At 38.7% G+C, this 13,784-nt stretch overlaps 1 protein-coding gene across 24 annotated transcripts in view; it reads left to right on the top strand.

The window, feature by feature from the left end:
- PEX5L (peroxisomal biogenesis factor 5 like) overlaps nucleotides 1-10,488 on the top strand; it is a 320,090-nt gene extending 309,602 nt beyond the window's left edge. For all 24 annotated transcript variants that reach the window (XM_072807503.1, XM_072807498.1, XM_072807514.1 and 21 more), the window contains one exon: nucleotides 4,029-10,488. In XM_072807503.1, coding sequence (XP_072663604.1) covers nucleotides 4,029-4,233 — 205 coding nt within the window. In that variant the 3' untranslated portion in view covers nucleotides 4,234-10,488. The remainder of the gene's footprint in view (nucleotides 1-4,028) is intronic.
- The last annotated feature ends 3,296 nt before the right edge of the window (nucleotides 10,489-13,784 follow it).

Raw genomic sequence — 13,784 nt, 5'->3', positions numbered from 1 at the left:
GTATTTGTTATTATGATTATGATCATTGCTGTCATCTTCAGTATCCTTATTATTATTATTCAGATAAGTCATCAGAGAGCTACATACCCGGGGTGCATCCTTTTGACATCCGAAGAACTACTGTTTTTGAATTGCATTTGGGGATTGTGCCATTGGCAAATATTGAGGTTTCAGAAGCTGATTGCTTCATTTATACTTAGAGAGTCTTAGAAAGAGCATTGTTCACTAGATTACTCCAGTCCTCTAAGAGGACCTTGCTCAGGTTAAAACCAGGAATAGCTGAGTGACTCCAGAGCAACTGGTTTGCTTTATTTTATGGACATTGTGAAGGGAGCCGCTGCAGAGACTCACTTTGCACCAGCCACCCAAAGGGCCACAGGGGAGCCTGTGCAGCCTCCTCACACATCAGCTGGCCAAGGCCTGACAATGTCTGCTTTGTATACTAAGTTCATTCCTGGTCTGGTCTGATTTTCCTAACCTGAATTTATCTTCATTAGTCATTTATTTTCTCTATTGTGTATGTATATTTTATGAGATACTGTAATTCCTATGTTTGGAAGAGGAGAGATGGAAATAAATATGTATATACATGGAAACATATTAAACACAATTAAAGGAGGCTTTTAGAAAGCTTCTAGATGAGTTTTTCTTACCTGTGACTTCTCATTACAGTGTATAAAGCAATACTTGAGAGGCCAATAAAATACTTTCTTGACATTCACAGGTGTAAGACTCACTAGGGCAACCATTTGCAAGAGGCCGTGAAGGTCTCTGTAGGTGGAAATGGGAAAATCTACTGAGGGAGAATGTTTAATCCTTAAACAGAAAGTCACCTGAACAGGAGCAAGTCAATTTTAGAGTTGCCAAATAAAATGTCCGGTTAAATTTTAATTTCAGATAAAGAGCAAATACATTTTTAGAATAAGTATTTCCCAAATATTGCATGGGACATGCTCATACTAAAAATAATTAACTGTTTATCTGATATTCAAATTCAACTGTGTATCTGTATTCTTACTTGGTAAATCTGGCAACCTTGAACAAATGACTACTTCAAAGTTTCAAAACATCTTGGCTAAGATTTTTTTTTAAGATTTTATTTCTTTATTCATGAAAGACAGAGAGAGAGAGAGAGAAAGAATGAGAGGCAGAGACACAGGCAAAGGGAGAAGCAGGCTCCATGCAGGGAGCCAGACATGGGACTCGATCCCAGGACTCCAGGATCACTCGGCTAAGATTTGTGGCTCTTTTATTTTCATCCAGATGTGGAAAATCTTGTTAAGTACTAAATATTTTGTATTTTTTTCCCCTGAGGAAAAAAGACTCTTGAATGAGATGTAATTCTGAAAATAAGTTTAACTCAAGGTTTAAGTGGATAGTTAGGAAATAATAACCCTCAACAGAGATGTGACTTGGAAAAAAGCCATGAGCTGGTCCATATACTCCCATAACCACCAGTCTTGGGACATCTCCCTTAAGAACTATAGATTGTCTGTGTACAGAGCTATAACCCTTTTGTCATTGCACATTTTCTATATAGAGTCAAAGGCAAGCCCTTTCCCAGTCCTGTATAATTGAAATAAGGAGAGTAAATTGTTAGTATGAAACCTGGGTGTGGCATAAGATGCTACTCCTCTGTCAGTAGGAGCTCCAGAGTAGGATTTAGGTAAAGAATCTTAACCTTTTGAAAAATGAGGGCCTCATGGGGCACCTGAGTGGTGCAGTCAGTTAAGCATCTGACTCTTGGTTTTGGCTAGGTGATGCTCTCAGGGTCCTAAGATGGAGCCTCGTGTAGGGCTCCATGCTCAGTATGGAGTCTGCTTAAGACTCTCTTTCCCTCTCTCTGCCCCTGCACACCTCTCACCTTGCTCTCTCAAATTAAGAAGTCTTTAAAAAATAAAAAATAAATTTTAAAAAAAGTGAGGACCTCTTTTTAATGAAAACACAGATCAAATCTCCTGTGATGGTAATTTTTTAGTATTAATATAAGGAGGGAAAGATACCATAAAATGAGGAATGATTTTACATGAATGCACTTTATTAATCAAGTCATACACGAAAAGCTTATTCATACACATATGTGTGAAACATTTGAAAACTATTCACACATATACATGTACAATCTTCTGAGCACCCAGAAAGGACTCTGTGTTCCCAAGTTGAAGAACAAGTTTAGACTATCTTCATGGGAAAACCTCATGCTAGCATGTTAGACTATTCTGTTTCTCTCCGTGTCCCTCAGAGACCATTGCCACGTGCTTGGGAGCTAGGAGCAGCCTGTGCACGTGCAGATTCCAAGATCTTCCTCCCCCAGAGTTCTCACAGGCCTAGGATGATGAGAGGAAATGGAGTCATTGTCATTTGAGCTGCCACCCTGTGACAAAGAAGCCACAAAGGGCCTCCAAAGTAAACTCCACATGTGCATCTGCTTATAAACCCTCTTCTCTTGCTCAATTACTAAACATCCAGAAGAGAGGACAATTAGAACCCTACTCCCTTCCATTAACCAGGTCATCATGCACAGTGCAACCATTTCCCAATTGCCCTTTATTTCCAGGCGGATCTAACAATACAGATGAACAAATACCTGGACGATGGGCATTGGACTCAGAAGTTCAGCTTCACTTTAAAGCTTCTTACCAGATACTTGATAATGACTACCTTGCAGGATTAAGTGGGATCAAATGTGGGAAAAGCTTTTAAGAAGAACGAAGCAGATGCAAATTAAAGCAGTATTATAACTCTTAGCAAAGAAAGACCAATTTGTCAGATATAGAACCCATACTTCCAGTGACAGGGGTCCTGAGAGGGCAGAGCCAGCGGGCACACATGACACACAAGCAAGAGAGCAGGTGTGGCCAGGAAGAGCCGGAAGACCTGTGGACAGCATCTGATTCAGCAAGTCACAGACTTTGTGTTCTCAGGACCCCTTTATGCTTTCAACAATTATTGAGGACCTCCACGGGCTTTTATGTGGGTTATGGCCATCAATATTTACCATACTAGATGTTAAATTGAGAAAAATTTAAAAGATTCATTTAAACATAATAATTAACTACATGTTAGCATTATCTATTCTATGAAAAATATTTATTTCCCCCCAAACAAAAATGTGCTTGGTGAAAAGAGTGGCATCGTTTTACAATTTTGCCGATTTTTTAAATATCTTGCTTAATAGAGACAGATTTTCATATCTGCCTCTGCATTCAATATATTGGGATTTCACACATCGTGCAATCACTGGAAAATTTCATTGTACATTAATGATAAAATCAAAGTAAGGTAAAAATAACATCTCAGGATTATTGGAGAAATAATTTTCACTTCACTGACCTCCAGAGTTCCCCAGACTATACTTGGAGAATTATTGATCTAACTTAGTAAGAGTTTTCACATAAATTGATCCAATTGCATCTCACACAACAAGGTTTTAAAATGACTTCTATTCTCCCTATTACACAGCTGGGGAAACTGAGTCTTGGAAGGATAAGATATTTGCCTCAGGCTAAATGATCAGGATTCAAGCCCAGATGCTCTGATAACAAATCAACTCAGTCCCACCCACCCCACTACCTCCCATATTTCTATCACTAATAGGAAAAGTTAAACCACTTTCTTTCTGAGTAGGGCCAGATGCTTCTTCTTCAACCCTAGTGATATAAATCACATTTGCAAATGGATTAAGTCTTTAAATTATCCCTAAAAGTGGAGAAAAGCAAATGCATTAATAGTTAGCAATGGCTTCACTATTACTCTTTCTGTCCCACATGACAGTCCTAAAATAAAATTTGCTTTCCTTTTTCTCTCTGGTTTCACTATACTGAACAATGATTTTTCACAAAAGAATAAGGAGAGAATAATCTGATGAACAACGTTCTGATTCTCTAAAACACCACAGAGAGGTGATTTAGGGTTTGGGACTAAGAGAAGTTAATCCATTTTTGTTTTAAGTTGCTAACTCTGAAATTTGTTTTAAGTTGCTAACTCTGGAAGTTGCATTTTAAATGTCTGTTTTTCTACCCTCTTAGAGAAGCGGTCAGCAATTTTCTCACTGCCCTCAGTTTGCAAAGGAAGAGCAGGAATCAACAGCAAGTCCCTCATCCTGCAATCTCTGGGAATATCTGGGCTGCCCTCAGAATCGCACTTTCTCTGATGGACCAACCGGAACTCTTCCAGGCGGCTAATCTCGGTGACCTGGATGTCCTCCTACGAGCCTTCAACTTGGATCCTTGAAGGAAAAGGAAAAAAAAATTAAAAATATAAATCCTTGTCTATGTAATTGTACTGAGAAAGGCAAAACTATTTTATTACGAATTCCAAAAAGGATAAACCAGATGTCCAAAAGGCCATGGTGATAGAACACAAGGGAATTCCTATGGACAATGCCCAGGCTCCGTTCAGATTCAAAAGCACAAAATGTTGTATATAGAGTCAAGGTTGGGCTCGAAAGAAGACCTGAGAGACACAAAGACAAACCAAGATAAAGTAACTGTGAGCTGCAAGCATATTCAAAACATGTCCTCTGGGGGTCTTGTCCCCACTTGCAGCTGATACACATCTAAGGAACTTGCTCATGGGACACCTGGAGAAAGCACTGCCTCTGATCAGGGAATTTGACTGTTTCTGAACTATCCCTGCAATTCCCCTTTTATGACATAGTCTGGGCCAAGGTGCATGCACATACATTAACTCCTGACTAAAGAGGCATTGCTTAAACCTGTTCCAATTTTAACTTTTACTGTAGCCCTTCGATTCCAGAGAGGGAGCTTTGCTGGCAAAAGCAGTTTTTTGCACTAGAAATTTTTGCTGTTCCCAATCAAAACTTTTCTGGGACTGTATATATGCACTTTAATATCTTATTTATGCCTTGCTGGAGTTTTGTTTTGTTGCTCCAATTTTTAACTTAGGGGTGAAAGATTTGAGAACTCAGCCTTGTTAGATCCGTGGACCAAATAAAAATTCATGAAAATAGTTTTTCATAGTGTAAAGTTTTGAAGGAGTTTTTCTCAAAGCAGGTATGACATAGAGTGTAGTAAATATGTCAAACACAGATCTTGCTCACATGCTTTCTGGGACTGTATAAACTTAAGCAAGAGAAAACGTACCGTCCCGTCATGCATTCTCTGCAGGGAAGAATTTTGATGATAACGTGATTTCTATAGATTTAACATTAACTTGCTTAAGTGTTATATTTTACTTGCTTTCTAACTGCCCTGCACACCAATATTCCCTTTAAACCATTAATATTTTAAATAGTATTTCGTAGAGTGATAAAGACATTTTTTCCTAAAAATTGTTTTCTTAGTTCCATAATAATCTGCTCTGCTCACTCTTTTGCATTCTAAGTGATAGAAGATCAATATTTTCTAGCTGAAACTCACTGAATGTTAGAGGTTTAATATGAAAGATGCATGCCCATTTGGCTCTCATTTTGAATATTTATCAAGTATCAGGAATTTTCTGTTGGTAGTGGTGTTTAATTGATTGCATTCTGCTCACTTCTTCAGGATGTGTCGTGCCTCTTGGGGATTAATTGGAATGACATCCTTTTTTAAGGAATTAGAAAAATTGTTTGCAAAATACTAATCAAAATATAATATCACCAATATCCAATTCTAGCAATTTGCCCTAGTAAGTCGTCCCATTCTTCTCTTTTCTCTTTCCTTCCTCCAGAATCTTCCCCAGAGCAATCTGATCCCAACTTTTTCTTCACATTCTCCGGTTAGTCATAGCTGGTAACTCTCATGATTATAGTTACCAAGCAAACAGCATTTGAGTCAAGACAGTTTAATTGACTGGGGAGTTAGCTTCTCCTGAGGGGGAAATGTGTGGTAGAAATCCTCTCCTCGGTTACCTTGGGAGTCCCATGGGTGGGAAGGGGCTCGAGGAAACACGAAACCACAGCCCTTGAGGTTTATGTACGTTACAAAGAGAGAGTTTATAAGGTTTATAAGGACAAAGAGTTGAGGGCCCAATAGTGTGCCAGGCTTTCAGCTTCATTGTCACAGCTCACTTGGGCAAAGGTGGGGCCCCCAACTGGACCACAGGAGGCAGAGGCATTAAGGCATTCACTGTTGGGCAGTAGTGACAACCCAGGCTTTGCTTACTTCCTTCCAGTCTTAGAAGCAAATAAAGCTCAATAATAGTTTCAAAACTATTCTTTAGAATTTCAGAATCCTAGAATTCAATCTAGGAAGGACTCTTGGGGCCAGCCTTCAAGTTAATGGCAGCTGCCTGCCCCAATAGCTTCCATTCTCTGCATGTTCCTCCTCCCAACTTCTGTGCATTTACTAGCTGGCCAGCTGATCTGCATCCATCATAGTCCAGTAGGAGCCTCTGAACACAGGATTCAAAGCAAACCTCACAGGTTTCTGTTTATGATGCTGTTCTAGACTTTCAACACTAACTGAATTTGCAATAATAACAAGCTGTTTTCTTAGCTTTGCTGGCATGAGTTAACAGTCTAAAGCCTGACAGCAGGGTAAATGCAGGAAACGTTGATTTAATTCGATTGTTGCTAAGTAGTGACAAGTTTTGCAGCCCCAGTTTTATATTGCTGTCAGAATACAATACTTTCAGAGGAGAGTAGACAATTTTCCATTCCCATCATAATTTGATAATTTCCAGAACATTCAGTAGGGCTTTCCCCAGTATGTCCAGTGTCCATCAGGACCAAGATTTTCATAGTCGGTTGCCTATCAGGAAGTGCAGAATTATTGTCCACGATGTTTTTCAACAATATTTTTAAATAAAATTAAGTAAAAACAGTTACTAAAAAACAAGGGAAAGTTTATAGAAATCAGAGCACCACCAAAGCTTAGTAAGATTACAGAACAGTCTTTATTATATACATTTTTAAAGTATATACACATTCTTTTAAGGCAGAACTGTTTTTTGGTGTTCTAACTCCAGTGGTATAAAATTGTCATTTAAATTACTTTTTCCATTTCAAAGAACAGGGTGTCCTTGGTTCCTTTCTGAGGCACCCTGGGAAGGCTTGGAGTTTTTCTTTCTTTCTTTTTCTTTTTCTTTTTCTTTTTCTTTTTCTCTTTCTCTTTCTCTTTCTCTTTCTTTCTTTCTTTCTTTCTTTCTTTCTTTCTTTTTTTTTGGGGGGGGATTACTGAGTAAGTAAGCAAGCCTAAGCTCTCTTAGAGGATGCTGTTTTACTAGAATGACCATCCAGTTGCTCAGATGGATCTTTCAAGAACTGATTTTACTAGCAGATTGGTTGAAAATGCAGAGAAAGCCCGGGATCATTGCTGAATTTCAAAATAAGTTATAGCTATGTCTCCTGGGCTATTTATTCTTGCTGCTGTACCTTAACAGTGGGAAGGAGGTGGAGGGCCAAAGAAAAGAAGAAGGAGTAAAGCACCCCCTTACTGGGCCAATCATATGGAGTCATCATTCCCTTTGCATTCTCTTAAGATCATTCCCCATGACTCCCTGCAAGGAAGGCAGATCTTGTCCACCAGGAAACTTTACCAGAAAACTAAGAGCTGTGCTTTCTCAGCCAATCTGCATTTCAACTAGAATGGCAAACTAGGGTTACTTAACTGGGCTGGAATGTTCAGGACACACTCACCTTCAGAGTTTTATGCCACTCTTCTTCTTTACTTTAGAGAAAACTATTACATTGAATCTTGGGTCCATGTCAAGATGCCCAAACTAGGCGTATCTTTCTAGAATATTCTTGCTATACAAGCGAGACTTGAACCCAACGATAGCTAGTCCCACATATAACAGGAGCTCCTAAACTCTGTCCCATAAACTTTATCCATGAGCCCTTTGGGAACAGAGAAAAATCAAAGATAGTCATTTTGTGCCCCTTCCTCATCTGCCCTTGAATTAGTTCCACAGGATGGGCCTGCACTTTCAGTTAGTTGTTGCTATTGTTTTATACCTTGAAATAATTCTAAAATCATTTTAGAATCAGGGTATTCTGAAGGCTTGATCCGTGTGCCATCTCTTTGAGGCCTCATATTTTAGAAATTACTGAACATGCATACATGATTTCAACCTTGTAAAATAATTTCACATACCTTCCCTCTCCAGGTTTTGCTGCACAGTTTCCCTGTCATCTCAGTATTTATAGAACTGGTTGAAATTAAACTGTTTTGAACTAAGAAGTAGACATATATATATATTTTTTTAAAGAGTGTTCATAGATGAACTCTGGCATAAGGTTTGTAAAAAGGCAATTTTTAAAAAATAAAACATATAACCTCAGGTACAAAATAATGCATGCATTAGTACTTGCAAATCTGCCTACTCAAATATTAACCAAAGCATGCAAGATAAACTTTACTGAATGTAAATTTACCCAGTGCATGATTAAGTCTCATAGGTTAGCTTGTTTTTTCCTTGTTTCTGAGCAAGGAAACATTTTCATGAACTTTGTGTTAAAGTTGACTATTTGCTTTCAATATCTTAACCCTCGAGATTGTTTTCATGCTATCACACTTAACTTTACAGATATTCCCACGTCTGGCTTATGCAGAGTTGCAGCCAGTGCCAAATGGATCTACCGAGAAATCCTGGTACTTAGACATCTAAACGATTTATAAAAACCAGTTGAGGCACAACAGATCCAAAACTCAAAGTCTATATGTCTGAATGCTACTAAACAAACTTGTGTTGATTGCCTCTGCACAGTTTTGGGTTCTAATTCTGAATAGTGCATTTCAAACATTTTCTAAAATTCAGGAATAAGTTAGAAATACTGACATTCTAAATAAGGTAGGGAGGTTGGGGTAATGCCAGGCACATGAAAACCATCATAAGGCAAAGGACAAGCGGACTTAATTTCCACAAATGTTACATCGTGAGTGTGTGGGGTGTCACACCATCGTCCTCCACATGGTATGATATAAGTAAGCTACTTGGGCCCACCTCCCTTAAGAAACTGGACTTGGTTGATCTGTCTAAAAACATGGAAATTCAGGGGTGATGAGGTGATTACATGGTCACTCAGAAGCAACTTGGAAGTCCTCTCACTCCTTTTTTCTGTAACCCTTGCTTTATGACAATATATGGCAAGAAGACCAGAATCGGATGGAGCAAAACTCAGTAAGACGAAGTGGGAGGAGGGGTGTCTTCTGTTAGTAACAGCTTTGTCACCATCTCATATACCCTCAAACACATACATATAAGCTCAAAGACAGAAATCTTCAAACACACAGCAAAGATTCTCGTGTGGAGTCATTAAGCAGTTAAGAGGAGAAAACCCAGAAAATTAAAGTGTGAGATTTAATAAACTCTCATGTAGTATTTTGCTTTGAATAAGGTTTCTGCTACCAGCAACCTCTGCAGAAATACCAAAATAATGCACTCTAGAGACAGGACCCCAATCCCAGAACTGTTTTCTCAGGACCTTCTCTACAGGAAAAAACCAACTTGCAATGGGAATGAGCAGAGTGTGGTAGCAAAACCCTTGCCAGGCTCATTGGGACACTTTTAGAAACCTGCACTCAAAAAACACTAAGATGAAAAAAAGAACAGCAAAAAGTTTGTTGCTCAACAATAAAATGTGTGTCTTTTTTATTATCTTTCAATTTCTTGGAGAGGGCAAATTGTATGACCAGAAAAAAAAAAAAATGGTAAGAGATTACAAACACACTCAACTGGGTAGTTTGGCATTTTCACTGAGACATAAAAATTTTGCATAGATACCATAAAAGAATTGTGCAATGTAAGAAATGTTCATGATTAAATATGTTGCCAGTAGCTAAAGGAAATAAAGCAAAGCTAAATTTTTACCGACATCCTTTCAATTTCTCCCATATCACCTCACTCAAACCCTCTTCAACTTTCATTGCCCAGGTTTGTTTACATTGGTTGAAAAGAAAAAAAACCTGATTAATTTAATAGACTTTTTACAAACTATAACAAGCATTTACTATTTAGAAAAGACGTTTCTATATATTTTGTATATCTATGAATATTACATATCTAGTCTAATCTAAAGATATTGAGATAAATTCTTCTGTGTTGCTTCTTTATGCTCAATAATGTTTAACATCTTGGGATTTCATTTTTAAGCTGAAATAGATTAACAAACAAAAAATTTAACCTTAAATGTTTACATTGAGTTTTTAAATTAAAACCAACCCAAATTAAGTGACCTATATATAGAAAATTAATGGCAATGGGGTGGGGGTATAAAAGTTATGGGCATCCTATGTGATAATGTAACTGTGTACTTAGTAAAATATTATGTATCATAGCACAACTCTGTTGGATATTAACACTTCATCTTAGTATTTCCCTGCATTGCTCTTTGAAATAAAACTCCTACCATAAAAATAACTTCTTATCATATTAATGTGTTTAATTTATTCCTTTGGCTTATATTTGCAAAGTACCAAGATTAAGGTAGTATTTTTATACTATTATTGGAAGCATGCCTTCCCTTTTTCACATTACTAAATTGTATTTATATTTGTGCAATTTTAAACTATGTTTTGAAATAAACTTTGTCTGTGGCTTCAAGGTCTTTTGAGAAATCTTTCAAAATGGGACTTGGGGATCGGAACTGCTTCAAGTCAAATATAATCCAATTTGTACTACTGGTTAAAAAAAAAAGCAAAAAACAAGTCTTTTATTGGATATCACCACATATGATTTTGCATGAGTTATCTGGAAATTAAGAATGCATTTTTAGATATAAAACTAAACTTTAAAACCTCCTTTGTTAATTTTTTAAGAGTAAAATATTATTTAACCTGAAATTGGATTTTGTGATTTTTTTTGGGAATAAAAGTATCAAAATATATTCCAGTTTTAGGATCTGGGGTTTTTTTCTTCTTCTTCTTTTTTTTTTTTTTTTCTTTTTTAATCGGTCAAATATTTGAGGTTCTACTAGGTGCAGGTACTGTTCTAATGCAGGACAGTGGTGAGTTAATCAAATTGGACTTGCCCTTGAAGAGCTTAGATTTCTGTGAGGGGTCAACAAATATTTTAACAAATAAGAATGTCGGGATCCCTGGGTGGCGCAGCGGTTTGGCGCCTGCCTTTGGCCCAGGGCGCGATCCTGGAGACCCGGGATCGAATCCCACGTCAGGCTCCCGGTGCATGGAGCCTGCTTCTCCCTCTGCCTATGTCTCTGCCTCTCTCTCTCTCTCTCTCTATCATAAATAAAAAAATAATAACAAATAAGAATGTCATGTGCCAAAAAGTGCTAAAAGAACAAGGCAAATAAAGTATTATGAGAGAGACTGGTGGCTCCTTTACCTATAGATGGTCAAGAAAAGATGGTTTCTTTAAGGTAACATTTGGGTTGAGCTCTGAACAAAAAGAAACCAATCAAGTGGAGTTGGGAACAAGCATTCTTAGCAGAGCTAACAGCTTAGCACAAGACACCAAGGTAGGAATGAGCTTGGTGTGTCTTCAAGGAGAAAGGAGTCCAGGGTGGCACAGGCCGTGAGCGAGGGAGATCTTAGGAGATGCCCTGGCAAAGCAGGAGATTGTTGGTGGCCTTCCTAGAGCACATGAAGGGTGGATTTGCCCACAGGCAGAGGAGGGATGCCACTGAGACAGAAGTTTCTGTTTCCAAAATGTTTATGAATGAAGGTCGTGGGCAGTTAGATGGGTGATGCAGGAAACAACAGGCTTGGATGAACACAGCTACACAGGGACAATGGGCACGCCTTCTCCCTCTCGGTGTAAGCCAGCACTGAACCTTGCTGGAAGTTCATTTTCTCCTCTGTAAAATCAAGCTGTACCTCTTTCTTTCTCATCTCACCAGTGTTCTACTCAGTGGTGAATTGTGGCTCCTCTCTCCACCCACTGCATAACTCAAACTTTTGTATGTCTCTTACCCCTTTTTAAATGAGTTCTATTAATTTCCTCAAATAGCTGCTTCATTCCATGTGTATATATAAAAGCAGCCCAAGGTTTGAAGTGTTCTTTACCTTTCTTTACAAGGCTCCTTTTTTTTTTTTTTTTTTTTTTTTTTTTTCTTTACAAGGCTCCTTACAGTAATGCCTTACCTATCCAGTTCTTTAGGGTTCACAAGGACTGATGCATTTTTTTTTTGGACTGATACATTTTTTTCCCTTACTTTTACCTCATAATAAATAACGCTGCCTGGTAATCATCTTAATAAAATCAGCACTTTGAGAAGTGATGGTTAATTTTAGTATTTTGCTCTATAGAACTAAACCATTTGATTCTCAGTAGGCCCCCTGTTTGGGCTTAGAAGGTGGCGACCAAGCAGTACAGCCTTCCAGCCCAAGTTTTTTGAGAGGGAAAAAGAAAGGAAGCTAACATCTACCGAAACCTACCATGTGCCAGATTCCTAGGCCATTGTAGAAACAATGCTATGCCACCTTAGCCCTAAGCAACACTCAGGTCCTCTGCTCTTCCCGTACTAATAATGTATCCAGTCCATATTAATGTCACTGCAAATGATAAACATGATAGCAAAAACTGTGCCAAATAAATAAATGTCTTACAGATTAAAAACTGACTAAAGATCACATCTACTACTAAAAACAGGAAAAAGTAGGCTTGAAAGAAATTACCAAAAAGAAAAAAAAAAAAAAGAAATTACCAGGATGATGGCTAAGAGTGCTCATAGCAAAATTTGCTATTGATTTAAAAAATGACAAAAGGACAAAATCTTGACAAAATTCAGATTTGCAAAATTTGACCTGGTAAAGGGGGACCCGGTGGAAATAACGGCTGTCAACAGGAATTTGCAATAGCAAAAGTTTCTGATGAGGACCAAAAGCTGATGACTCAGACTGTCCTCATAAAATCTACATAATTGATCCCAATTAAACTAATGTCATTAAAATAGAAAGGAAAATGTAAAAGCCTAGAGAGAGTTCAACTAGATAACTATTTCACACTGTCTCCTCTCTCCTCAAACCTCCAATCTCCCCAACCCCATGCTCCCTCCAAGCTGAGGATCTCACTTACTTCCCTGAGCAAATTCGAGCAGAGAGGAGAAAAGCCAGACTCTCAGCACTCCACCTCCTCATAGCCACGTCTCTCCCTGCCTCCTGGCCCCACAGACAGGCTCCCCAGCCCCTGTCTAAAGTCAGCTCCCACTGGGCACCAGATCCCATCACCTCTTCCTGCTCAAGGGCAGCGACAGTGATCCTTCCTGTCCTACATCCTCAGTCTTGTGCCTCCTATTTGACATGTTCTCATATTTGAAAACCTCTCTTGGGGTGTCTGGGTGGCTCCGTCGGTGATGCGTCGTCCTTCAGCTCAGGTCATAATCCCAGGGTCCGGGGATCGAGCCCCATGTACGGCTCCCAGCTCAGCAGGAGTCCGCTTCTCCCTCTCTCTTTCTCAATTGTGCTTTCTCTTTCTCTCAAATAAATAAATAAAATCTTTAAAAAAACAAACACACCTCTCTTGATCCCATCCCACTTTCCGTCAGCCACCACCACTTCTTCGGTTCGCTTTGTGGCAAAATTTTCCCAAAGATTTGTTTGCATTCATCTGCTATTCCTGTCCTCCCAAACTGTCCCCATGGAGATCACCCGTGGACTCCAAGCTGATCAATCTTGCGGTCAACTCATCTGACTTAACCTATCACAGTTGTCTGACAGTTAATAACTTGCCTCTTTATGACACTTTCTTCACTTGGCATCCACTTTCAAGCACTATTCTCTTTGCTTTCCCCACCTTGGTGTTCACTCCTCTGTCTCCTTTGCTGGTTCGTCTTGTCCTTGACTTCTTCTATTGAAAGACTCAGTCCCTGGACCAATTCTATTTCCTGTCCCCCTCCATTGGTGATTGCACTCAGTCCCTGGTTTTAATGCCATTTAGCT

Source organism: Canis lupus, chromosome 31 (assembly GCF_048164855.1).
Source record: "Canis lupus baileyi chromosome 31, mCanLup2.hap1, whole genome shotgun sequence".
Lineage (NCBI taxonomy): Eukaryota > Metazoa > Chordata > Mammalia > Carnivora > Canidae > Canis > Canis lupus.
Note: the sequence above shows the minus strand (reverse complement) of the source record. Positions and strands in the feature narration are given on the sequence as shown.